Source organism: Podarcis tiliguerta (genome assembly GCF_965153285.1).
Source record: "Podarcis tiliguerta genome assembly, chromosome: 5".
Classification (NCBI taxonomy): Eukaryota; Metazoa; Chordata; class Lepidosauria; order Squamata; family Lacertidae; genus Podarcis; species Podarcis tiliguerta.
In genome coordinates this window covers 71,090,014-71,114,310 of record NC_139538.1, presented here as the reverse complement: position 1 = coordinate 71,114,310, position 24,297 = coordinate 71,090,014, and the positions used below count along the sequence as shown (strand labels likewise).

At 40.5% G+C, this 24,297-nt stretch overlaps 1 protein-coding gene across 4 annotated transcripts; it reads left to right on the top strand.

Moving 5' to 3' along the window:
* The first annotated feature begins 1,333 nt into the window (after positions 1-1,333).
* Positions 1,334-22,547, top strand: LOC310677296 (solute carrier family 22 member 15-like). 4 transcript variants are annotated; one of them, XM_083440095.1, is made up of 13 exons: positions 1,338-1,645; positions 3,294-3,440; positions 5,982-6,124; positions 8,771-8,903; positions 10,549-10,713; positions 13,962-14,091; positions 14,789-15,010; positions 15,938-16,078; positions 16,190-16,278; positions 16,573-16,681; positions 18,203-18,275; positions 18,885-19,043; positions 20,611-22,547. In XM_083440095.1, exons 3-13 carry the CDS (start codon positions 6,077-6,079, stop codon positions 20,635-20,637), a joined length of 1,296 nt encoding a protein of 431 aa, XP_083296221.1. In that variant the 5' UTR covers positions 1,338-1,645; positions 3,294-3,440; positions 5,982-6,076; the 3' UTR covers positions 20,638-22,547. The 4 variants fall into 4 exon arrangements, with proteins under 4 accessions (XP_083296220.1, XP_083296219.1, XP_083296221.1 ...); XM_083440096.1 differs by lacking the exon at positions 1,338-1,645 and adding an exon at positions 4,412-4,723 and having other exon boundaries at positions 3,330-3,440; XM_083440094.1 differs by lacking the exon at positions 5,982-6,124 and having other exon boundaries at positions 1,334-1,645; positions 18,885-19,048.
* The last annotated feature ends 1,750 nt before the right edge of the window (positions 22,548-24,297 follow it).

Here is a 24,297-nt window from a genome sequence, read left to right as displayed (position 1 = left end):
GTGTGATGAATGTCACAACCTTCCAGTTTCTCTCCATATTTATTCACCTGGAACAGAAGTATCTAGGCATGGGTAGGCAAACTAAGACCCGGGCACCGGATCTGGCCCAATTGCCTTCTAAATCCGGCTCACGGACAGTCCGGGAATCAGCGTGTTTTTACATGAGTAGAATGTGTCTTTTTCTTTAAAATGCATCTCTGGGTTATTTGTGGGGCCTGCCTGGTGTTTTTACATAAGTAGAATGTGTCCTTTTATTTAAAATGCATCTCTGGGTTATTTGTGGGGCACAGGAATTTGTTCACCCCCCCCCCCAAAAAAAAATATAGTCCGGCCCCCCACAAGGTCTGAAGGACAGTGGACCGGCCCCCTGCTGAAAAAGTTTGCTGACTCCTGATCTAGAGCGTACACGAAAACAGCTATATGTTAGGTTGCCTTATACTACTATCCTTATGCACACTTACTAGTAAAATGGTTACAATGAAATACAGTGGTACCTCGGATTAAGAACTTAATTCGTTCTGGAGGTCTGTTCTTAACCTGAAACTTTTTTTAACCTTAAGCATCACTTTAGCTAATGGGGCCTCCCGCTACTGTCGCGCCGCTGCTGCACGATTTCTGTTCTCATCCTGAAGCAAAGTTCTTAACCCGAGGTAATATTTCTGGGTTAGCAGAGTCTGTAACCTGAAGCATATGTAACCCGAGGTACCACTGTATTGTTTCACTTCAAATTGTGCATGAGAGAGGGGGATGACAACAACTGCAGTCTAGTGATTGGCCCCCTGTTCCCTACCCAGCAGCTGCTTCCTATGGCTTCTAGTGTCTTTTGCATGGGAGTTCATTTGCTCTTAGATGAGTCACCTAATTTTCCATATTGAAAATTAAACAGCATGTTCCCCAGAGCAGCAAATGCATGTGTACATCCATATGGAGTGATAATATTTCTAATTTTGCATCTATACATGGAAATCGACATATAAAATTTTAGTGTTCTTATGTGATGTATGGGAGTTCCTAGAACTAAGTCTTATTATTATTATTTTTACTTTAGGATTTATTCAAAATAGATGTTAAAGCTATAAGCCAGGTCCTCTTTTGTGTGCGCACTTTACAAATAAACACGTGAACTCCATGGGACCCGCTTCGAATGAACACGCTTCAGGAAGAGGCTGACAAGAGAAACGAATAATTCCGCGCAGGCGCTGTCCCATTAGCACCCTCTTGTCCCAGAAACCCTTGCGCACTCAGACCACTCCCCCCTCGCTCCTGCCTACTTTGATCCTTACGGCTGAATCGGGGAGAAAGGGGCGGGGCGGGGCTGAGAGTGGCGGCGTGCTAGCCCCGCCCCCCAAACGCCTCGCCATTGTCCTGTCAGCAACCGCCGCTAGAGGTCGCTTAGGAACCGCTTCCCTTTTCCCTCCCTCCCCCACACTTCGGCCACCTCGACACCTTTGGACGACGGCGGCGGCGGCGGCGGCGACCGCCTAGCGCAGAAGCGCTCGAGGCCCTGCGGCGCTCGCTCGCTCTCTCTGACGGGGATGCTTCGGAGAGGCCCGGCGGAGCCATGGACTTGGACGAGGCCTTCGGCTTGGTGGGGGAGTTCGGCCCCAGGCAGAAGCGCCTCACCGCGTTCCTGGTGCTGCTGCAGGTGGGGGCGACGCGCGGGGCCCGCCCGGCTCCTCCTCCCCCCTCCCCGCCCGGCCAGATGGCAGTTGCCCCCATAATTCCCTCCGCCTCAGCCCCTTTGTCACGCGGTGTGGGTGTGAGGCGCGTGGCGCGCGTTGCCAAGGCAACAGCCAGGGCGCTACGTGGACCTGGGCGCGGGGCAGGCAGGAAGCGGCTGCGCTGCCTCGTGGAGGTTGGTGGCGCCTCCCCAGGGAGGATGCTGAGTTGGGGGGGGGGGAGGCTTTGAGGGGAGCGACGTCGCTTGTTCCTGCAACGCAGCTGCTGGTGAGAAGGATGCTGCTTCCTTTGGAAGCACCTGACCAGCGAGACTCGCCCTGCGGGGCGCTGGGTGTGTGGAGAGGGGAGAGACCTCCCCCTGTGGAATATTTCATAGAATTGTAGAGGGTACCATGAGGGACATCTAGTCCAACCTCCTGCCCCACGTGGGGCTCCGACCCACAACCCTGAGGTTCAGATTCTCATGCTCTGCACATGCTGCGGAGAGGCTTCTCCAAGTTGTAATGGTGTTCAAAGTAATATTAATAACATGGTTATTACCCTGGCACAAATGTTATGTTCTGGTTCTGATTAGTGGATGTATGCTGGGCTACTCTAGATACAGTAAGCCCACAATTTACATTCATTTAACTTGTGTGCATTCAGCTTCAGGCATGTGGCAAAAAAAATTAAAAGGAGCAGAGGGAGACGAGGTTCCAGGAAAATGACTTTGGCAATCCCATCCACCATTGAACCCAATGGGTTTTAACTACGTAATTTAGGAAAGAGTGTAAGTTGTGGGATTGCTGTATGATTGCTTTGAGTTCTACTGTTGTTAAAGGCCACAAAAAATAATATGTGGAAAAGGAGATGTGATTTAAACACCTATTAAAGAGCTGTTGAATATGATAATGGAAAATTCACGTCATTGAATATAATAAAAACTATATTACTAAGGAAGATTTTCAAGACCCCCAAATCCCACCCCGTCCTTAAGAATAGATAGAACAGGAGATTTTACCATACCCTACTGGTTTTAAATTGCCAGGCGTTTCAAACTGTGTGATCTTAGGCATAAGCTAAGTCCAGTGGGACAAACTCCATGTGCATGGGGCTGTAGATTCACTCAGTGGCAAATAATTAGTCTTTTCTTATTTGTTGTTGGAATGCCTTTGTATGAACATTTGGAAGGTGCTAATTGTTTTGATGGCCAGTTTGTTTGTGAAGTAGAAGATTATTGCATACTGTCTGTGTGGTCAGCTACACAATAAAACCCATTGCAGGATTCTTGTCAGTGAGAGAAAGTCCAGCAAGCATCAGATCTTGCCTTTACAGAAACAGTGGTCTCAAGTACAGTGCTTTACTTGGTTCCATAAAAATGAAATAGCAACCAATCATATGTATGGCAGGCAGTATAGAATCATAGAATTGGAAGAGACCACAAGGGCCATCGAGTAAAAAGGCCTAGATGCAATAGGTGTAGGAGCTAAATTCATTTTTTTCTGTCTGTACAACTCTATACTGGGTTCTGTTTCTTGGTCACACCAGAGCATGACTGAGTGTTGGGACCTGGCATGTGTATTTATTTATCTGACTGATCGCTCTAAATAAACTCTCCTTGTTTTGCTTTTAAGGTGTTTGTGGCCTTTCAATCTATGCTTATTGTGCTAGTGGGAGCAGTGCCAGAATATCATCTCGACCTGGAGGAGATTGATACTAGTAGGGAGGCTCTTGCAAAACACGTCAGGTTTACCAGCAACTTCACATCCATAGCAACAGAGGCAAGTATATTTTGCTGCTGTTTCTTAGCATTCTTTTCTATTTTTTAGGTTTCTTATTTTGCCCATATGGCTTCAATATAGGATGCTGCCTCTTAAAACCTTGGAAGAAAAGAACAGGTTAGGCTTGTGTGTATGTTGCAATTCTTTTTTAAATGAGAACATGGAATTTACTGCTAAAGAAAAAGTCACTTGAACTAGTACTCTAATCTTTAGTGTTTCATAGTTCTAACATTTCTCCTTATGCCGTTCAACGTGTAAGTACTACTCCCCTGAGTAAAAATAATTTGTTAATTCTAATTCTTCAAGGCTTAGAATTTACTACAGTATGATCTGAATCCTTTTATAATGAAAGTGTCATAGTGTAACACCACATATTTACATTTATATATTTTAAAAGTCTCACAAACCTACTGTATTTTTCGCCCTATAGGACGCACCGTCCCATAAGGCGCACCTAGTTTTTTGGGGGGGAAATAAAGGGGAAAAAATTATCTCCCCCCCAGGCACGGGGCTGGGTCGGGGGAAGCCCGAGCTTCCCCCGACCCCAGCCCCCAAACAGGCAGCTCTCTGCAAGCTGTGGGAGCCCAGCGCTGGCTCCCGCTGCTTGCTGAGAGGTCCGCGAAGCCTGGACGTGCTGAGCTCAGCGCGCGCAGGCTTCAGCATGCAGGCAACTCTCCGCAAGCAGCGGGAGCCCAGCGCTGAGCTCCCGCTGCTTGCGGAGAGCTGCGCGAAGCCTGGAGAGCAAGAGGGTTCGGTGCGCACCGACCCCTCTCGCTCTCCAGGCTTCAGCGAAAGCCTGCATTCGCCCCATAGGACGCACACACATTTCCCCTTCATTTTTGGAGGGGGAAAAGTGCGTCCTATAGGGGGAAAATTCGGTAATTAGTCTGTTTAATGTACAGTCAAATACTGCTGTGGGCATTTTGAGCGTCTTTTGCTGCTGGATCTCTTTTGTCGTCTGTATTTTTTAGGATCCAAAGAATTTTGCATCTTCTTTCATGTGTCCCAGGGTACTTTGAGTTTATAGTACTTAAACAGCAGTGCTCCTGCTCCTGCCACTGGCAACCTTGCTTATGGAACAGATGAGTTTCAGAAGTAGTTTGTAATATGTCTGGCCACAGTTATCCATGTCTAGGTGACTTCTCAGTTTGACTACTGCAATGCACTTTACATGGGGCTGTCGTGAAAGACTGCAGCTAATGAAGAACACTATGGCTAGACTCCCAACTGGGACCAGGTGACGAGATCACATTTCAGCTGTACTAAAACAACACTGTTGCTCAGTAAGTTTCTGAGCTCAGTTCAAAGTCCTAGTCTTATTCCTGAAAACCTCAGCATATTGGAAGCTGAATACCTATTGCATTACTTCCTCCCACATCGGCTGAGATTGTCATCTGAGACTTTCCTCCAGTTGCTGCCATTATGGGCAGCAGGTAGTAGTCAGGATGAGAGAATCTTTCAGTGTGGTCTCATCACCTTTGAAATGCTCTCTCCAGGTACCCAGGCACCCTCAAAAGTATTATTTCAGCATCGGGCAAAAAAAACCCATTTATGTTGAGAACCACTATAGTTTAAACATAGAGCAGTTTTAACGTTACTGCCAATTTAAAAAGCAGTAACGTTAAGGCAGTAAAATGGAGGCAATTTTCATTCATATGCATTGTTCTGTTTTCTTTTTTAAGAAGGCTCCATTCAGTGGAAGGAAGGGTTGCTTCTAGCTGGATGTCTCTGGGAAGAGCATTCTGTAACGTGGATATCACTGTAGAAAAACCTCTGTTCCACATTGCTTTTAAATTGTGCCTCCACAAAGGAAGCTCCACAGAGGAAGGCACCAGCTCTCAGAGAATGTGGCCCCACACGCAGTGCTCTTGATTCAAGAGATACAGGATGGTGATACCTACATTGCATTAATCACAGTTGACTTCAAATATCATCTAGAATATTTAATCATAGGTTCGTGCTCCACAGGTACATGTTTCCTACTAAAGAGGGAAACATTTTTTTAAGGAGCAAAAATGATTTCATATCCTTGCTTGTTTCATTTTTGCTGAATACAAATTAGACTTTTTGAACCACTTCTGCTGCCCATTAAAAGAAGGTTAGTAGTAATCACTTGATTTTACAAAAGAACAAGAAGGGGGGGAGGGGCTTTTGCTAGAATCATCATGTTGATAACATAGAAAGTTAAACAAAAGTTGAAACATGCATACTGCTTCTCCCTTAGGAACAATCTGGTCTATTTGCCCAGCAGGAAATTAGTAGATTGGTTAATAAGCGGAGTCTGTATTCAGCCTTCTTGGAAGTCTGCAAGCTGTTTCTACAACATGCAATTCTTTTAGCTCTGGTTCTATTACCAGCATTACCAATGTGCTTCACCACTGATAATTATCACTGTTTTTAGGGCAAATGCAATAAGGATTATTACAAAAACCCCTGGGAGCCGCTGCCAGGCAGTGTAGTAGGCAATTCAGAGCTACGTGGACTAAAAGTCTGACTTGGTATAAGGCAGCCTCCTATGTCTGTGCTCTTTTTGTGTCTCAGGGTGTGGTCTGAAGGCACATAAGTCTACCACCTTGCTGAAGCTAAGCAGGTCTAGGTCTGGTCAGTGCCTGGATGGGTGACCACCTCGGGACCACATGTTCGCTGCCTTGAGTTCCGTGGCAGAAGAGAGACAGGAAATAAATGTAAGGAAATAAAATTAATAAAGCAGTGATGAAAAGCTATGGCTATAGAGGTTGCATTTTTATCACCTCGGAATTGTATGTGAGAAAGTGATATTGTCAGATAGTTTCTGTGGCCCTGGCTTAGTGCTCACTAGTGCACCTTTAGATTATTTTTAAACTTATTATTTCTCTTGCCACTTGTTAGCCATGCTTCCCTGCCTCTATGTGCATCTCTTTCAAACATTGTTTGAGGCAGCATTTCCATATTTGAAAGGGCTTATATAAAGCATGGGATTGGGTGTGTGCAAAGCATTTGCTCATCCAGAGTTCCATGTGCCTAGCCTGATTTCAATGTTTAAGAACCATTTAAATTATTTTCTAGCCCTTATCCATGTGGCACTTGCATGCTACTGATTTGTGTCCATCAGGGAAGATGTACACAAATGTACTAGCTGCTTACATAAAGGGTGCTGCGCAGGTTATGAACCCTTTAAACATGGAACTAGGCTGCTTGAAACCCTTTGAAGGTGACTGCTCTTATGGGAACCAGCATTTTGTTTAAATTTGGGCCCATCATTGAAAGAGATGTCACACAATTAGTATCTTCCAAGTAGCCTCATGTTGTTGTTCTTAGTATTTAAGTTGATTTGTAAGCACATGCAAACATGGATACATTTTCTGCTTTCCTTTTTACTGCAGTACACTCAAGTGTTTGTGCTCTCTAGCCTTAAACAGTAGCCAGCGTAGTGCCTTCCAGATGTTGTTGGACTCTAGTTTCCATCAGCCCCAGCCAGCATGACCAATGTCCAGGGATGATGGGAGTTGCAGTCTAACAATATCTGGATGGAACCACACTAGCTACACTACATTGCATTCTGGAGAATTGAAATGGTGGGAGCGAGAAGTTGCTCAGTGATTTATAACATAATAAAATTCCTGCTTTTGCAGAGGTATGTGTGGAAGTGCTTATGATTATTTTGAGCGGTGTACCTCTGTGTTCTGGTTAAAATCACTGCTGCAATAATCATATAATATTATACACATAAGTCCTGATAGTTAAACGTCCATTCTTCATTAACTAGATGTTCTTGGTCATGTCAAAACTTCTGTTAGATCTTAGCCAGATGGCATAGTTGGTAGAGCATGAGACTCTTAATTTCAGGGTCATGACTTCAAGCCCCACGTTGGGCAAAGGTTTCCTGCATTGCAGGGGGTTGGACTGGATGACCCTCGTGGTCCCTTCCAATTCTATGATTCAAGAACTTGCCAAAAGCTTGAAGGTATGATGGGCTCACAAAGCGTATTAAAATTACCGGTATATTGGTGTATGTTTTTCTCATTTCAAAACTATTATAAAAATAGGCATGATAAAGCTTTATAAATGTAATATTATGTCAGTTTTTGACAACTGGTTCTTGTATTGCTTTGGTAAATGTTTAAATTTTTTAGTGTTTGGGTGTGGGTGTATGGGTGTCACTCTAAGATCTGTATTTGAATTTTGTACATTTATAAACTGAGTGAGAGCCAAACATGTAGGTAAGAACTACAGATGTAATAAGAAAAAAAAATGAGTTACAGAAACCAAACTTATAAGAAATGTCAATGTAGATTAATAAAATGCTGGATGTGTTCTTAGCATCACTCTTAATTTCAATATTTTATCCAACTCCATTTTCATTTCTTATAACGGTGGTTCCTGTAGCTCATCTCACCTTCCTGCTTGGATTAACACCCAATTGTATGGCGTTGTTTGTTTTTGTACTTGTACTGATCACTATCAAGGACTTCATGAGAAGCTCTAAATCTGTAGCTTCCTAGAATTACATTGAAATATGAGGGCCAGCTGTTTAAACAAGGAGCCGTTATGAATTCAGCTCGATATTTTGCTAGTTACCATAGTAACCAATGTCAGATTGCAGTTCTTTCCTATGCAAAACTCCAAAATGTATTCCAGACCAGGGAGCTCTTCTATGTCCCTAATGGTCTGAGATGGATATGCTTCTGTGCTCTCTTCTTGAGATGGCTTCTGAACTTGGGGGTTGTAGAAGGCATTTTACTGTTCCCATTGTGCAATTCTACCATAGTCCTTTTTCATTTACAGCCGGGCAGTTTTGCATGCCATGTGGGTATTAAGTAGCCTCTTGTAGAAAACCAACATATAATAGGAACTGCATTGTAAACAGATGCTTGTGAAGTATAGTGCACCAACAATTTACCTTTAAACTTCAAATCTGATGTGGGAAGGTAGAATAAATTTATGTTCCATGTGCCATAATATGGGTCTTGTCTGTTTCCTGTAAAGTGGGAGAAAATTTTAAAGTGCAGTTTAGGTTGGCAGGAGGGATCCCTGCCTCTTTCATTTGGTATATGTTATTTTAGCCTGACTGGGAGTTTAATGAATCGGGAGCAGCAGTTTCAGGAGTATGTAAGCAAGTATGTATGTATGTATGCAATCAATCAATCAATCAATCAATCAGAGAAAGGATTCAGCAGTCACTTCCCAACCAATCTCATAGCTACATTGGAAATGGCAGCAACTTGTTTCAGACTAACAGGCCTGTTGCCATTACACTAGTTTCTGACTAGTGGGCCTCTTGAGATTAGATAACTTATCACAGGTTTGTTAATATGTTTTAACTGAAAAGAGTCCCTTTTTGTTTTTAACAGTGGTATTTAATCAGACATGAAGCATATAAGGTGAGCCTGGCAGCATCCTTGTACTTTGCTGGGTTGCTTATTGGAAATATATTGTTTGGTCAACTGTCAGATAAACTGGGCAGGAAGCCTGTGTATCTAACAGGTAAGATGATATGGAAAACTGTGTATCTGACACAGTCTTTTGGTTGTTTCAAATTTGCAAGTTAGTATCAACTAACTTTTTAGATTTAAGTGATTCATACTGATGGTATGTGAGTGCCTTATTTGTGTGTGTATACATTTATACACACACACATTATATTTCAGAATTGTTTCAGAATCAGTACACAAAATTATGAAATTACAAAATAAAATTACGCTGTAATGCTAAATGCACTTAACTAGGGAGAAATCCCCATTGGATGCTATGGGGCTTAACCTCTAAGCCAGCAGTCGCCAGCTTTTTTGGGTCTGGAGCCCACTTGGAATTTCCAGAAGCTGCCAAGGGCACCACTCACAAAATGACTGCCAGCTCCAAAAGTATAGAAGTAAAAATGAGATGGAAACATAAAACATCAGCTGAGCAGCTCAAGAAAGCCCTGCTGCTGCTCCAGCTCATGTGAGATGGAGGGGAAGTGGGACTTACTCAGCTGATGTGCGGGGATGTTTCCCCATGCATCAGCTGAGCAGCCTCAAGCCTTAGTAGCTGCTGCTTTCCGATACATCAGCTGTTAACCAGGAGGTTGAAGAGCCTCAGCAAAGTTCTGCTGTGCCTCCAGCTTGTGAGGAGACCCCCCCAACAACAACTATGGAACAGTCCTTGCTGTAGAGCATTCAGGAGAAGCAAAAAAAGAAAAACAAAGGGTTGCTGTATCCTGCCTCCCAATATTCAGCTGAGGCCCCTCTCCTGCAGCTGCCTGATCCATGGGACCAACAGGCAGCAAAACAAGTGGCAGGTGATTTCCACACGTCCTCTACTTCAGATTTGAAAGCCTCTGAAGTAGCTGTCTGTTGAATGCTTCACATAGCTGTGAGGCAGCAAAACAAACAAATAGAAAAATAGAGCAGCAAGTGTGTGGATCTAAGGACTAGAAAATAAGAAACAGGCAAAGTGCATTAAAGGGAAAGAAGAGCTCTGTAGGACACATGGGATTCCTGCTGCCTGGTATCCAAACAACTCACTCATCAATCACAACTCTGATTTCACAGGAAGGAGCAGCTAGGCTTCATAATTTTCTTTCAGGGAGAATGAGGGCTAGAAACTTCTCCTTTTTTAAATGAATGCTCAGTCAGGTGCCAGGTTGGCAACCCTCTGCTCCAAGTAAACATGCACGGAATTGCAGGGTTGTCTTGTAGAAGGAGCATTCATAGATTTCCATTTGGACACCTTTGACATTTTAAATATTGCTAACACATTTGCAAGTAACTGATACATTTGTGTCCATACTAAAATAACTTAGTAGGAAGACTTTGGGGTTAAGTGGGCGCTACATCCTCTTATAAATATAGCATATTTGATTATTTCTAAACAATAAATCTTAATTTGGGGTACTGCATACTGTGTATGCATAATTTGTCTCTTGATGTTTTAAGATACTAGAAGTACAGTATGATCTATTTCAGTGGAGCTAAGTTTTCACCTAAGGTGGTGGTGGTGGGGACTTATTATTTCTCCTTTCACCTTATTTTTTCTTCATTAAAAACTGCAATCCTATACATACTCAATGGGACTTACTTCTTAGTAGACATATGTAGGATTGCACCACAAAACTAATATATTTTTTTTACCCATTATTTGTTTTGTGCAGGTCTTTTCTTAGATGTCATTTTTGGGTATGTTTCAGCATTTGCTCCAAACTATGAAATTTTTGCAATGTCGCGCTTTTTCGTTGGAATTACAAATGGTGGTATGTCTCTAGTGTCTTTTGTTTTGACACAAGAATATGTAGGAAAATCCTTTTGGGCACTGACAGGTAAGAGATGAGAATTTGATTCAGTCTGCTAAAAAAGCAGTTCCTAAAATTCTGGCAAAAAATTAAATATTTACTAGGTCTTTATTTCTGATGGGAATTTGATTCTGTGATTCTGTAGAACCAGTTACTAAAAACTGTAAAATTTTAAGACTTTGTGTTTGGGGCTTTCTGCCAGTTGTGTCTTACTCAGAGTAAACCCATTGGAAATAATGGCTATGACTAGCTTAGATTCATTAATTTCAGTGCATCTATTTAGATGGATACAACACTGAATTTGTTCAGTCAACTAATTGTTTTTTATGACAGACCTTTTTTCTTTACGATAGATATTTTGCTCCTTTGCTTTCAATACTCCTAATTCTATTGCTCAAAAACTTAAGCACTGGCAGAAGCGCATTCCCACTCCCCTCCCCCCCCCCCACAAATTTCTGCTGTGGGTTTCTTTTTCTTTTCTCTCCCTCCACCCAGTCTTCCTTCTTCAAGTAATGATTCTTAGTGTTTGAATGAGACTTTCCTGACCCTTAAACCACACATGACGTTAAATTTGTGTCTTGGGGGAGACTGAGCAACTCTTAATTCCTCACACCCCCATTTTGGTTTTCAGCAGGAACCTTAGAGCAGTCAGGGAAGACTTTATGACCTTTTCATTTTCTTTCTTGAATGTTGTCCTGCCTGTGACAGTTAGGCACTGCATAGAATTATTTTAAAATGCTGTCGTCAGGCAGGATCATAATCCAAACACTCTTGTTTAGCACCACTGAACTAACCGTATGTCAGAAGGCTAGTTTATCACTGAGGACAAGTGATAACTTGTACTTTGTGAAGAATGGGCTTTCATAGATCGAACACAGCCGCTAGACTTCAGTGCTTTTCTCTGTGTATTTCTCTTTCCAGTGGAATTTGCCCAAACCCTCCAGCCCTATAGGCATTCTGTCCTTGTCCCATTATCATCATATGGAGGGAACAGCATTCACTTGCCCTGCGCCTGCTGTTACATCCTCATTTCCACCCGGCATCACCTTCAGCAGGAGTCTGAAGACGGGAGCCTGCTCTACATGTTTAGGCCTCCCCATGTCATTATAAACCCTTCAGGATCAGAATTCTGAATGGTGCAGCAAGCCTGCATGTGTAGAGAATGCTTCCCACTTCAGACCTCCCTGTCGTTGATCATTGCCTTTCACAACAGTGTTGATGATGTGTGTGTTGTCATGACAGCAGCATCTGAGACCCTGTAAGCTACAGGTTTTGAACTGCAGTTGTGAACTGATCTTATTGGCAACTAGTGCAATTAACAATACATAAAATAGATTGCCAAGCTTTTTGTTAATCCACAATTCCCTTGACTGACAGATCGTTTAGAAAATTCTGAAAGTCCAAGTAGCATATAAATTAAGGTTGCAGTCATAGTAATGTGGCGACTCGCTGCACAATCTTAAGCATGTTTACTTGGAACAAGGTTCCACTGTCTTTAGAGGTGTTTAACATAAGGGTGCATAAGATTGCAGTCTTCGAGTAAAGTATATTGAAATTGGTGGGATTCTCCCTTCTCCCTTCCAAATAAATAAATAAATAAATAAATAAATAGTTCAGTTTGAAATATTAATACTTTTGAAAATGGCTTTCGGCCCATTGCCTACATAATAGATGTAGTTCCCATCTCTATTCTGGATTATATTTTAGATTATGCTGAGATACATCAGTTACAACATTTTCTTGCCAGTGTGGTATAGTGGTTAGGAGCAATGGACTTGTAGTCTGGTGAGCATGGTTTGCTTCCCCGCGCCTCCACATGCAGCTGCTGGGTGACCTTGGGCTAGTCACACTTTTCTGAAGTTTCTCAGCCTCACTCACCTCACAGAGTGTTTGTTGTAGGGAAGGAAGGGAAAGGAGATTGTAGCTGCTTTGAGACTCCTTAGGGTAGTAATAAAGTGGGATATCAAATCCAAACTCTTCTCTTCATCATCTTTTTTTCAGTTCATGTCTGCTGTTTGTTTTTCATTTTACTCACTTTAGATCCTTGAATTTCAAAAAGTATTCTTAAACAATTGGGATCTAATTTCTTAAAGTAAGTTTGCTGTGGCTTGCTAGCTTGCCTAAGATTCAAGAAGGTTAGAGTATGTAGTTAAGATAGTTTTATTGTACTTGATTCAAATACTAAATTTTATTTCCTAAATGTTTCAGTTGGTTTCCAATTGGCAAAGTCCACAAAGGTGTTTCAGGTCTTATAGCTTACAGGCTCAAACATGCATAAAGTAACTAAACACTGTTGGACTTCTCATGAGTAAGGGTTTATGAATTATGGTCTTATTATACAGTCCTGTAGAAAAAATCTGCTCCTTTCCCCTTAAGTGGGTTCCCTATTGGTAGGAGAAAATAACAGAGGCCAACCAGAGAATATTGAGAAGCAAAGCAGCTAGTAAGCCTGATCTTTATTAAACTGTTGCAACAGGGTGCTTACGCACTACATGCAGGAAGGAGGAGGAACCCAGAACAATGGTGTGCAAGCCCTTATATAGACTTTTGAAATTGCCCACTCTGTAGCTCAGGACCACCCCAAAAAACATCATACATACATCACAGAAGGAGGCAGTCTACAACAGAAATCCTGTCTGCCAGGATACCTGACAATGGCCAGCGATTGCTTACTTGGGCAGCTGGCCCATTCTTTTGTGATGGTAAATTCTTTAATTCCTGAATTAATAGGCTTGTCCTATTAATACACAAAGATGCCTTAAAGACAGGTAAGCAGAAGACAATAGAGAGGCTTTCCCATTTCCTTCCTCCTTGCAGAGAAACATTTGAGGTCAATTTGGGAGAGTTAAAATGGTTTCAGGATTGTTCTCCTATACTATTTCAGACATGTGGTTTATATACTTACATATGTGTTTGCCTTGTAAATTTATGAACATTTAATTTATATATATGAGACCTTAAATTCTTACAACAACAAGGTGGTCCAAAAGTAGGTATACGGCTTTAGAATCCACTTTCTTTGTTCTTGACTCAAGTTCGCTATCATCATTCACAATAATCCTTTTATCTGACTCCACTATTCTTTCCAACTGCCAGCCTGAAATCTAACTGCCACTTTGTTGTATGTCAGTTATGTGTACCTATATAATCTGTTGTGATGAATTTCATTGATTCAACTGTATACCTACTTTTGGGTCACCCTGTATGTATACTTTCTATGTGGAGAGACTTATAGCCATAGTTAATGAAACCTCTTGCTTTTTTTCTATTTTCAGGCTCATTAACAAATTTGACATTTGCGGTTGGCATAGCAATTTATGCATTATTGGGTTATTACATAAGAGAGTGGCGTTTCCTTGCCTTTGTATCCAATTCTCCAGGACTTTTCTTTCTCCTCCTCTCTTTGTAAGTAATGTTTTGTGTATGTTATGTAACTTGCAAACCAGAAATAAAGTACTATTGCTGGAGAGCAGACTAGTAAAGGTAGAATTTTGAAATGATTTGTGTTCTAAGTAAAATAAGTTAGAGGAACTTGGGGGATTTCTGTTTTGCTGTCGATAATCAAATGCTTACATATTGCTTATGGAACAATATAATCAGAAGAAAAATCCAGTTGGTTGTGATTCTCACAAACACCCCTTTATATGCATGGAAGTCAAGGTTGGCAGTGTTTGCACATGCAGTATAACTTTATTAGAATTAAATGATTGAACAGTTTTTGTACTTTTACAGATTCATGAAAATAATATATATCTATCGAATATGACCATAATGGTCGATATATAAATAATGTTGTGGCTTTGCTAATTTGGGAGCCAGAGAACTGGAAGAAATCTTGTTTGTTGTCATTCTGTACCAGGGTGGTTAAAATATTTTGATAAATTTGGCTAATCTCACAGTGGTTTGCAGATTCATAAATTTAAAAGACTGCAGATCACTAGCATACACTATTTTTACCCGCTTTCTGATAGATTTTGTCAAGCTTTGAAAGGCTAGTAATATATGATGATCTAATGAAAAGACAGTTGTGTTAATATACAGATTAAAAAAAACCCCAAAATAATTATCCATGGCATCTCGGTTTGAATGTTTCTCTTTACAGCATGCTTCCAGAATCACCAAGATGGTTATACTCCCAAGGGAAGACAACAGAAGCAGAGAATGTGCTACAATACATAGCCCTTGGTAATGGGAAAGAAAGACTGTCTGTGAAACTGAAGCAGTGCACAGGAGCAGTAAAAAAGGATGATTCAGCTTCTGGTGTCCGAAGCCTCATTAAGCATCCAGTCCTTCGGTGGCGCACTGTCATCTTGATGTATATTTGGTAATTAATAAAAAGAGCTTCTCAGGGTACATGAATTAGTTGCACACACAAAATAGCAAACTTTGGGCTGTTTGGAAAAAATGTTATTTTGCTGATGCCTCATTGGAACAACTTCAAAATTACCTGATGTTTCCAAAAGTAGATAAACATTTGGAAAGAGCTATGAGTTTTTCTGAGTCGTGAGGCATTATTTTTTTGATTCTGCCTCTTCTGTGTCTAGGGGGATTTAAGAGCAAATGGTCCCTTAAAAAAAAAAAGCAAATTTATTTTTTAAGGGTATCACTCAACAAAGAAGGTTACAACTGAAATAACTACTATACAATATTCATTATGTCTTGATGGACTGCTTCATATGAGTTGGTTTTGTTTTATGACTGTAGGTTTGGGGTCTCCCTAAAGTCTTTTGTACTAAAGATTATACTGGATGTTGTTGCAGTCAGAACCAGGTGCAAAATAATCACTTGCGGTGGACATGCAGAGAAATTTTCTTTCTCTAGTTCTTTTTAGGGATTGAGAAAGAGAAGAAGTTGAGCTGCCTCTGTACGATTTGATTTTGATCTTTCTGTATCTAGTTGAAATGAAGGTTGGTGTGATTGAGGTTTTGATGGTTTCAACAGAATCTTAACCCAATTGTTTAAATTTGTTGTTTATAGCACAATTACCTTATTGGTGCATTTGAAATGCACCTGAACAGGAATTGCACCACAAATGGTAAAATAACATAACGTAATCGGACAACTAGCAAAATCTCAGGTGGAGTTCTGTTTTGGTCCTTGCTGTTATAATTTGTACATGTAGCATTGTTGTATGCTTTCTTCTGTTGTGTACATATTCTTTATATAGAACAAAGGTAAAGGTTACTGTTGCATACATCCCTGACCTTTGAGGATCTGCATTAGCTGATCAACCTTTAATTGATACATTTAGGTATGTGTGCAGCCTTGTCTATTATGGCTTAACGCTGAACGCTGGAGAATTGGGAGGAAACCTATATCTAAATGTGGCTCTTTCTGGCCTGGTAGAAGTTCCAGCATTTCCACTCTGCATGTTCTTCATTGAAAAATCATGGTAAGATTTATTTATTTATTTCCGCCCATTGGCATCTTTGGCTTTCCTTTACTTGTATAGTTGACCGTTAACAGAAAATATAATATCATTTCTGCTACATTTTCTCTTTAGGTCAGGAAGACGTAAAAGTACAACTGCTTTTTTGATATTTTCAGGCCTTGCCTGTATATTCACCCTGTTCCTACCAGAAAATAGAGGTGGTGAGTATATGTCCTTTTCTAAGTAAACATTACACACACATAATTCATCTCATCAAAAGGCATGAAAGCAAGTGCATGCAGTATTTTAATGTTTTGTAAAAAGAGAACTTCTGACACAAGCTAGAATCTGCCACTTGAACTTAAATACAAATGTCCTTGAAACAATTTCCTTGTTTTCAGTGGAATCTTCTCCAAATGTGGCCAAATCAGAACTTTGCCTTTGTGTGTCATTTTACTTAATGGGGGAAGGTGGAGCTGATAATGGTAACACATTTCTTTCAAACTCTGTTTTAGGATTTTTATTCAGTCCCAACATCTTAGCTTTATATGGGAAATTGACTGTAAGTGCTGCTTTCAACATCGTATATATTTACACTTCAGAACTCTACCCAACAGTAGTGAGGTAAACAATTCTCTTTTTGTATTTTTTAAAAAAATGTTGGGTTCAAACCCCATACGATTCTCATATACCAAGAGCAATAATGCGCAAAGAAATGAAACCTCATCAGCGAGTGCATTCAGCTTACAAGCTACAGGTGTGCCAGCATTAGCATCCCAGTTCCTGAGTTACATGTTTAGAGGCTTGAATGTTTTAAATCATGGAGATTTCTCCACATTTCAAGTCTTTCTGGGACAAAATGATTCATATACAGTGGTGCCCCGCAAGACGAATGCCTCGCAAGACGGAAAACCCACTAGACGAAAGGGTTTTCCGTTTTGGAGGTGCTTCGCAAAACGAATTTCCTGTGGGTTTGCTTCGCAAGACGAAAATGTCTTGCGAGTTGCTGCGATTTTTTCCCGCTCCCCACCCCCTTTTTCTAAGGCACTAAGCTGCTAATAGCCTTTTAGCAGCTAATCCGCTAATCCCTTAAGCCTTTAATAGCCGCTAATAGCGCTAATCCGCTAATGGGGTTGCTTCGCAAGACGAAAAAACCGCTAGACGGAGAGACTCACGGAACGGATTCTTTTCGTCTTGCGAGGCACCACTGTATACTGCTTTTTAAGGATCCCATATGTGATCAGCTAATCACATTTGAAACAATATTGCATGCTTGAATAAATTTCTCTGCTTAAACATTTGTATTGTTACCCGCCATCCCCGTCCCTGCCAAGGCAGGCCTGGGATTCCAGGGTCTGTGCTCCTTTAGAGAATTGAAGATGTGGTGGAGATTATCAGAGCTTTAAGAAGTATGATTTATTGGAGTCCAGATCTTATAGCATTGTCATCTCAAGAGGGACTTGTTCCCCACAACAGTGCAGCACTGGAATCCAAGACACAAGTGGCCCACGGGGGTTGTTTAACTGGCCCATGAGCCGCCCCCGAACCAAGCCACCTGCTCAGCAAGTCCCTACACGGGCGCCGGAAATTGCAGGCGTGAGAGATCTGGCCTACAGAGGGCTCTGCTGGAGTGAACCAGCCCAGGCAAGGTAAACCTTGCCAACCCCTGGCATAAGCCAGCCCCAGGGAATCCTTGTCTGGCACAGCTTGTTATTTTCATTCATACCCCAAATAATCAAAATCCTACCATTTATGAATTTCCAGGGTTTAGGGGGGTCTCACCCCAAACCTATAACATTATCACTTAGTAAAAATATGCTTTACAAACTATGGAGAAATTAAAAAATGGTGTTTTATCACCACCTAGTGGTAAGATGCCATTTTCTAAAATTCACCTTGCTTTCTTCCAGGTTACACAGTATGATGATTAGGAAGTCAATTGTATGGAAACTAATATAACAAGATATCTAGTATTGTAATACATTGTAAATTTTTTGTATGGGGGTAAAGATTACATGATTATTTCAGCACAACAATCTTGTTATGCATAAACTGTTTAACAAAATTAAAAGGTTTCAGTGTTGATCCTCTCTTTGCAGGCAAATATTTTGCAGATACTTAACACAAATTCTCTTTTTAAAACAGAAATGCTGGCTTAGGTGTATGTTCAATGGCTTGTAGATTTGGTGGTATTTTGGCTCCATTTGTCCCTTCTCTGGTAAGTAATACGACTTTACTTCCCTCCATTATATTGCATTACACACACACACACACACACACACACACAATATTTAGCACTAAATGAAGCAGGGATACATATGCTATAGTTAACCATGGCCATAGCTGATTTGATCATACTCTTGCAGTTTCCTAGTAAATGGTGTGTTGCTTTTTGTGGACTGAAAATAGTTTAGCACATTACATTTTCTTCAGCAGAAGAATATAACTGTCTTCAATAACAGTTCTTTAGCATGTCAAAAAGGTACCCAATTGTATCCAACTAAGTTATACACAATGTAGATCAATTGAAATTAAGAAACCATGTTAACCACAGCTGTAAATTTTAGTAGGTCTCCTCTGAGTAGGAATAGCATTGGATACAACCCATTGATAACAGGACTTAAAGTGATCTGTCATTGAATTATTGTTATTATTATTACTGTATAACCTATGGGGATCTGTATATATACAATTATATTTTTTCAAATGACTGTCTTGGGAATATGCATATGAACTGAGTGGGTAATAGATTTGTTGGTATTTGTTCTTCAGCAACTTGTGTAAGTGTGTGTGTATCAATTATGAATTTATTACTAATTTCTTCTAGAAATCCCTTGGCCCATCTGTACCATTCGTGGTCTTTGGAATCAGTGGATTGTCAGCTGGTTTCCTTACTCTTCTACTACCAGAAACTGTGAATAAGCCCATTGCAGAGACCATTGATGATTTGCAGACACCTACCCACCAAATACTTAAAAACAAAAAGGCAGAGTAAAAATGATTTTTTTTTTTAATTTCTGAAGTAACCTCTGTCCCTATTAGAATCTAGGAAGTCTCTAATTTATTTGAAATCTGAGAGTATTTCCCCCCCCCTTTCTCCTTATTTTTCAAATGTACATATTTAATATCTTTTTCAATGTCTAATGAGAAAGAATTCTCCAAACGTTGGATGTAATCTGTTTTTTATTTGTGTATAGGAAATGATGTTCTTAGCAGAGTTTCTGTGTTATCTCATTCACTCCTCTCCTTGCTTGCTTTTACTTAGTCATGCTGTTACAGATTGGCTATTTAATGTGTGGTATCAGGAAGAGCTCCTGGTTTCATATTTCTCATTCCATCATTATGGAAGCCATCTGGAATATTTTCCTATAGCAACAGACATATGGCAAATAAAACTATGGAAATGGTTGTCTTAGTTTTGTCTGTTTTATTGGTTGTCATGGATAAGTTTCAGCAAAATTGCCATTGCCAATTTAAAAAGAAATGTAATTCTGATTCCATAATAGCAGTGGCATTTGGGGATTACAGTTATTTAATGTAAACTCTTTAAATCTATAGAACATTTCAAAGTCTTCAGTCAAGGTTTTCAGATGAGAGAAAAGTTTGTCATTTCAGAGGAAATGAACATTTTTGTGAAGATATTTAAAAATTATTTGGTTGATGTAAAATATACAGTTGCTAATTCTTAAAGAACATGCATTGCACAAGTAAATTATTTCTATTTGACATAGGTAGCTATGGCAAAATTTGTCAGGTAGCTTTTTCAGTACAGTCGTACCTTGGAAGTCGAACGGAATCCATTCCAGAAATCTGTTCAACTTCCAAAACTTTTGGAAACCAAAGCGCGGCTTCTGATTGGCAGTAGGAAGCTCCTGCAGCCAATTGGAAGCCGCGCCAGACATTTGAATTCCAAAGAACAGTCCCAAACTGGAACACTCACTTTCAGGTTTGTGGTGTTCAGGAGCCGAAATGTTCGACCTGCAAGGCGTTCGGGATCCAAGGTATGACTGTATTTAAATGCTCATGTAACTGAAACACTTGAAATAGTTAGATTCAATTGAAATTAGGTTGGAGCATGTAGCATATTATTTTTTGCAAAGGCATTTGTAAAAAACACAATTAAAAATCACTTCACGTAGCCCTATAGAAGCAGAGTTATTTATAATTTATCACACTGCTCCAATTGTTCTAGGACAACATACCCAACGGGAAACATGCTTTGCTCTCTGCCATGTTATCTGTCAGGGCTACTGGATTCTGTGTGTAATAAGCTCTTGAAGGCAGGAGACCTACCAATATAGATAATATTGCTGAGATTCAAGATTTGGTACCATAGTTTTCTTGTTTTTCTCTTCTCGCCCCTTTCCTTTTGTGTCTTGCTAAGATTGTGAGCCTTCAGGCAGATACTGTCTTCTATTCTAATCCCTGTATAGCGCTTAGAAAATGTTAGGTATTATATGTGATTAATAATAATAGTGACTAATAATAATATTAGATAACAGTAGAAAAAACAACAACACATTCTAATAATTTATTTTCCATCTGCTTAACAGGTAAATCAGTTAGAAGAAAGCAATTAGTGTGCAATAACCATATCTTGGTTGGAAATGACAACAGTACTTCCACTGTTGAGGTGTGGTGCCATCAAGATTCAACTCTAAAAGTATTTTGGGAATGCCAGTACTCTCAATAATGTGAACTTAAATTGTGAATGGCGGGAAGGGGTTATACAAACTCACGAGGAACAATGAAGGAGTGAAATATCTATCTTAAACTGCCACACTCTATAAACGTTCTAGGACATTCAGAATTACCTGGTGATTTATGTCTTTGGTAACAAAAGGACCAGTCCTATATTGATTAGATGACTTAACTGTGTAAGTGTTAAATTATACTGAGGATTTTTACAGTAATCCTAAACATGCAAGCAAGAGGAAGGTATTTAATTGGTGCATCTGACTTATTTAAATAGGCTCAGGATATCCTTAGCACAGTCTTCTTAAAGCACCTTCAGAATGGAGGGTTACCGGTCAGCCTGGAATATTTAGGCGTTGTTACTTTTTACACTCTTCATGATGCCAATATTTTTGTATTTATGTTTTAAAATGAATGTTCCACAATATTTATAAAGACCAAAGATGCCTTTTGTTACTGTTTCAAACTGTCGCTGCAATATGACTTGTCTGTAGTAAGAATTAAATTATTGCAGTACAAACCTGCTGTTAGAAACGGTTAAGTGATCAATTAGGAAATGCAGGATTTGTGTGAAGCAAGTTATCAATGACTTTCCATGTATCATGGCAGAAAGTGTTATTTATGATTATGGATTGGATACAAATGTGCCCATCCATCTGCAGAAAGATTCTTCCACTCAGAAGGGCTGTTATATAGCCCACATCAGTGGCGTAAAGTATAAAAGTGAAAGTAAATCCAAAACTGTTCATCTTTTTGCACAAGAGCTTTTTGCATAATCATGAGAAACACCATAGACCAGGCATAGGCAAACTCGGCCCTCCAAATGTTTTGGGACTACAACTCCCATCATCCCTAGCTTGCAGGACCAGTGGTCAGGGATGATGGGAGTTGTAGTCCCAAAACATCTGGAGGGCCGAGTTTGCCTATGCCTGCCATAGACCCTCCCTACTACACTATAGCATTGCAGTGAGCTGCAAGCCCTTGCAATATTGCATTGCCACTTCTTTTCCTTACGGTTCTTTGAATCCAATCCTAACAAGAGTTTTCACAATATGACATCATACCAAAGGGATTTCTTTTCATTTTGCCCTTGATATATGGGGAAATTGAAGGTTAAAATGGTGTTTTGATAGCCTGCTGGAAACAAGGCCCACAGTTTATAGCATTCAAGCAGACTGCTGTCAGCTGTCAAATCATTTTGGTGTCTGGCAAAGACTCAGCTGACAACGATCTACATTTACAGTTTATGATTTCAGTGTCCAACTATTAAAGTAAGCATAGCAAAATAATAATGATAAAACACCCTTACGATACCTGGCTTACAATTCTTTAAATATCTATTATTTATTTAAACACCCTGCTTCAGCACTTGGTTATTAAACTTGACGAACTATTGGGTTTGTGGGGCTTTTTTTATATATACTTCTGCATATTTCATTTTTTAAAGTTCCAAAACATAGCAGCCAGAACTTTTTGTCCATGTCATTGAGTAATTCATTAATTTATGTTGGTGTTCATGTCCAAACAACAGAAAAAAGATGGAAGACCCATTTTTATGTGGGGTTTTGCTTATAATTATGGAAAGCTTTATAAATCTATATTTTTGTAAGAGAAAATATAGCTCCTGTGGAAGCAGAAGTGAGTTGCTAAGAAAATTTTCCACCAACTTACTGACACATAATGAAATAGTTCTCATGTCAGATAAATAATAATGTATCTTTAATGAGGCTGTTTATTCCAATGATGTTTATTCCAATGATGTTTCAAATGGCTAATAAAAACACCTTTTAAATGCTGTGGTTTCTATTCTTTACTGTTAAAACTATTCTCTTACATTTGTATTAAAATTTTGTAAATCTGTCTGAAGACAGGCTAACATTCTGCCTATGTCTTTCTGTGCACAGGAAGGAGCAGAATCATATAAATCCTTTGGCAAAGGGAAGGGCAAGTATACTGTATACAGGATACCATGTAAAGCATTACTGGCAGAAACAGAAGTAGCCTCTGGACAATAGAGAAGAATCAGTAGGCTGACTTACCCAGAAACATGAAGTATGTAGCTCACCAATTTTGCTAGATTGAATGACCTTGTGATTTAGACTTCAGAGGTATCTCATAATAGTTGGCACCTTTCTGTGGTTTGAATTCTTGCAGCGTTGCTTTTCCATCTCAAATACACGTTGCTGCAGTTATTTAAGTCAAGAACACAGCCAAGCCTCCTTGGTATCGCATGGTCTACACACGTTTGTAGAGCCTGCATATATTTTTGGGTGAAAAATTATTCTTCATTTTCCTTAGCATTGATCTTTATTAGAAACACTAAACCAGGGATGGCTAGGGCATGGACTATTGCAGGCATGGCCAAACTTGGCCCTCCAGCTGTTTGGGGACTACAACTCCCATCATCCCTAGCTAACAGGACCAGTGGTCAGGGATGATGGGAGTTGTAGTCCCCAAACAGCTGGAGGGCCAAGTTTGGCCATGCCTGGACTATTGGAAGGCAGCCTGGACTCTATAGCATCCTTGCTAGTTCAATATGCAGTCTCCAGGGGGTTGACCATGGGTCATTGTGGCACTTGGTCTGAAAAGGGTTAGCCCTCCCTGCAGTAAGCTGTTGGAATCACTGGAATCTCTTATTTAGGCTGATAAACAACTATGGTATCTCAAACACTCAAAAAGGTGAAATCATGTACTCTGCCGTCAAGAGAGTACCTACAAAATGGATCAAACAATCTGAGGGCAGGCAATTCTAAGGGAGGGCAGGCAAGGACCCACAGCCTAGATGGAGCTCGCTAGTTTGGGGAGTGGGTGTGTGATTCCTCAACTGGAGTAGACTCAGGACAGGTGGGGATCACATGCCTCGTCAAGCCCAGATGATTTGGTCTGGAGCCACAGTGTGGAAATAAAGGATGAGATTGCCCCTACTACTCCGCCCAGGGTCTCCAATGAAAAAATCCCTGCCAGTGGTGATGTTTTGCTGGGTGCTGTCTCTCTTGTGGGAAAAGGCTGCAATCTGCCCTTTCCCACAAGATTTGTGGACCCCCCTGCCCTCCCTTGGCTGCGCCCATGGGTAGAGGAGATGGGGAGGAAAGGGCATGGAAAGGAAGCAACAGGCAGCCTTTCATGTGAACAACTCCAAAGCCTTAGCTAGTTTGGAGTGAGGCATCACTTATTTTTATGTTTGGACTGCTTTTTTGTGCAAGCATGGTAAATCACAAAAAGTGTATGTGCACATGGGAACAAATACCCATAGATCTCAGGTTTCCTGGCTTGGAACAACACACACACAAACACAAACATACATATGGCTGCTGTTTTGTGCAAAGCTGGTAGATTGAGAATTTTATGTTATTTTAACTAAAGGTGTGTGCTTACAGGTAAGCAGATAACAGTGTGCATGCCCATAATGACCTCAGGCATGGCCAGCCCACCCATAAATTTTTCTTTGAGAAAAATAAGTGGCTCACGTAAATGTAAACTAAGCTTTAATAATACAGAAAATTGTAACAAAATAACATCATGAGAGAAACTAAATACAGTGGTAC